The sequence below is a fragment of the Nannospalax galili genome, unplaced genomic scaffold (assembly GCF_000622305.1).
Source record: "Nannospalax galili isolate Female #2095 unplaced genomic scaffold, S.galili_v1.0 scaffold211, whole genome shotgun sequence".
NCBI lineage: Eukaryota > Metazoa > Chordata > Mammalia > Rodentia > Spalacidae > Nannospalax > Nannospalax galili.
Window position 1 is genome coordinate 1,884,501 of NW_008329624.1, and position 1,974 is coordinate 1,886,474.

General features: G+C 69.3%; 1 protein-coding gene across 1 annotated transcript; it reads left to right on the top strand.

Annotated features, from left to right (window-relative positions):
- Positions 1-583: 583 nt before the first annotated feature.
- On the top strand, positions 584-1,974 carry LOC115071497 (AT-rich interactive domain-containing protein 1B-like; the record flags this gene model as incomplete). Its single annotated transcript, XM_029566841.1, has 2 exons — positions 584-1,941; positions 1,973-1,974. Coding segments are annotated over exons 1-2 (1,161 nt in total), but the record flags the coding sequence as incomplete, so codon positions are not given.

Genomic DNA, 1,974 nt, shown 5'->3' on the forward strand with positions numbered 1-1,974 from the left:
AAATCAAGGCAGAGAGGCCAGGGCTGTGAACAATTACATAACTCCTGGGAGAGACGGAGCTTTTGCAAGGCCTGCCTAAATATTTTCCTTCTCGGCCGGCCCCTCACGCCTCCGAGGCCAACGGACAACTTTGCTTCCCAGCCCCTTCTCCGTCTTTTGTCTGCTCTGTCAGACTCGTTTTCTACCTTTGTAACGCTCCTTTTAGACGGGAAAACAAACACAGGAACGCGGGTTGGCAAGGAGACAAGAGGCACGAGGGGAAAGAGCAGCCTCGGGCCGCCCTACGCCGGCCGCGCACTGGGCCGCTGCCCGGGCCCCGCTTGCCCGGCCGGGCTGGGTCGGGCGAGGCTGCACCGGGCGACGCTGCGCCGGGCGAGGCTGCACTGGTCGAGCAGCCGCCCCGGGCCGAGTCCAGGCCGCATTTTGCAAGTGCGCACGAGTCATCCAAGAGCGAAGCGAATAATAGTTTCTCGGGCTCGCTCGGCTCTCTCCTGCCATGCTGGGCCCGATAGGCTCAGGCAAGTCGTGCATTTCCGCATATCCGGGTTAGAGAGGGGAAAAAAAAAAAGAAAAAGAAAAAAAGTTTCATTTCAAGCTGAACTCAAAAACTTTGCAGCATGAAAGGCCGGAGCGGGAGCCGGCTCCAGGCGTAAGGCGCGTCCCCGGCGCGGCTCCCCGGGCTGCAGGGGGGAGGGCGCCGCGCTCGCCCGGGCCGCGTGGATGCGCAGGAGGGGCGGCCGGCTGCAAGTGGGGACATTGTCTCCCCCCACCCGGTCGCGATCATGGCCGCGCGGGCAGCAGCGGCGGCGCGGGCGCGTGCGGGCGGCGGCCAGCGGTCCGGGGCCCGGGACCTGAACACGGGTGCGCGCGGCGCGGTGGCGGCCGTGGGCCCCACGCCTGGGGACGGCGACGGCGGCCCGAGTACTGTGCACCCCCACCCCCTGCACCCCCGTCACGACCCGAATATGGCCCATAGCGCGAGCGCCGCGGCCACCGCCAGCTCCAGCCGCGCCAAGAGCGGCTCGGACGCGGCGCTCAGGGAGGCTGGAGGCGCCGGCGCGCCGTCCTCCTCCTCCTCCTCTTCCTCCTCCTCTTCCTCCTCCTCCGCGGGCCCCGGCTCGGCCATGGAGACCGGGCTGCTCCCCAACCACAAACTGAAAGCCGTTGGCGAGGCCCCCGCCGCAGCGCCCCACCATCACCACCATGCCCACCATCACCACCACCATGCCCACCACCTCCACCACGCACTCCAGCAACTAAACCAGTTCCAGCAACATCAGCAGCCGCCGCCGCCGCCGCCGCCGCCGCAACAGCCACAGCAGCAGCAGCAGCAGCAGCATCGCATTGCCAACAACAGCCTGGGCGGCGCGGGCGCCGGCGGCGCGCTTCAGCCGGGCCCGGACATGGAGCAGCCGCAACATGGAGGCGCCAAGGACAGTGCCGCGGGCGGCCAAGCCGACCCCCCGGGCCAGCCTTTGCTGAGCCAGCCGGGCGCCGAGGACGACACGCCGCCCAAGATGGGGGAGCCGGCGGCCGGCCGCTACGAGCACCCGGGCCTGGGCGCGCAGCAGCCCGCGCCAGTCGCGGTGCCCGGGGGTGGCGGCGGCCCCGCGGCCGTCGCGGAGTTTAATCATTACTACGGCGGCGCTGCCCATGCGAGCGGCGGCCGCGCTGGGCCTGGCTTTGATCAACATGGCGGACAACAAAGCCCCGGGATGGGGATGATGCATTCCGCCTCCGCCACCGCCGGGGCCCCCGGCAACATGGACCTCCTGCAGAACTCCCACGAAGGGTACCCCAACAGCCAGTACAACCATTATCCGGGCTACAGCCGGCCCGGCGCGGGCGGCGGCGGCGGCGGCGGAGGAGGAGGAGGCAGCGGAGGAGGAGGAGGAGGTGGAGGAGGTGGAGGAGGAGGAGGAGGAGGAGGAGGAGGAGGAGGAGGAGGAGGAGGAGGAGGAGGAGGAGGAGGGG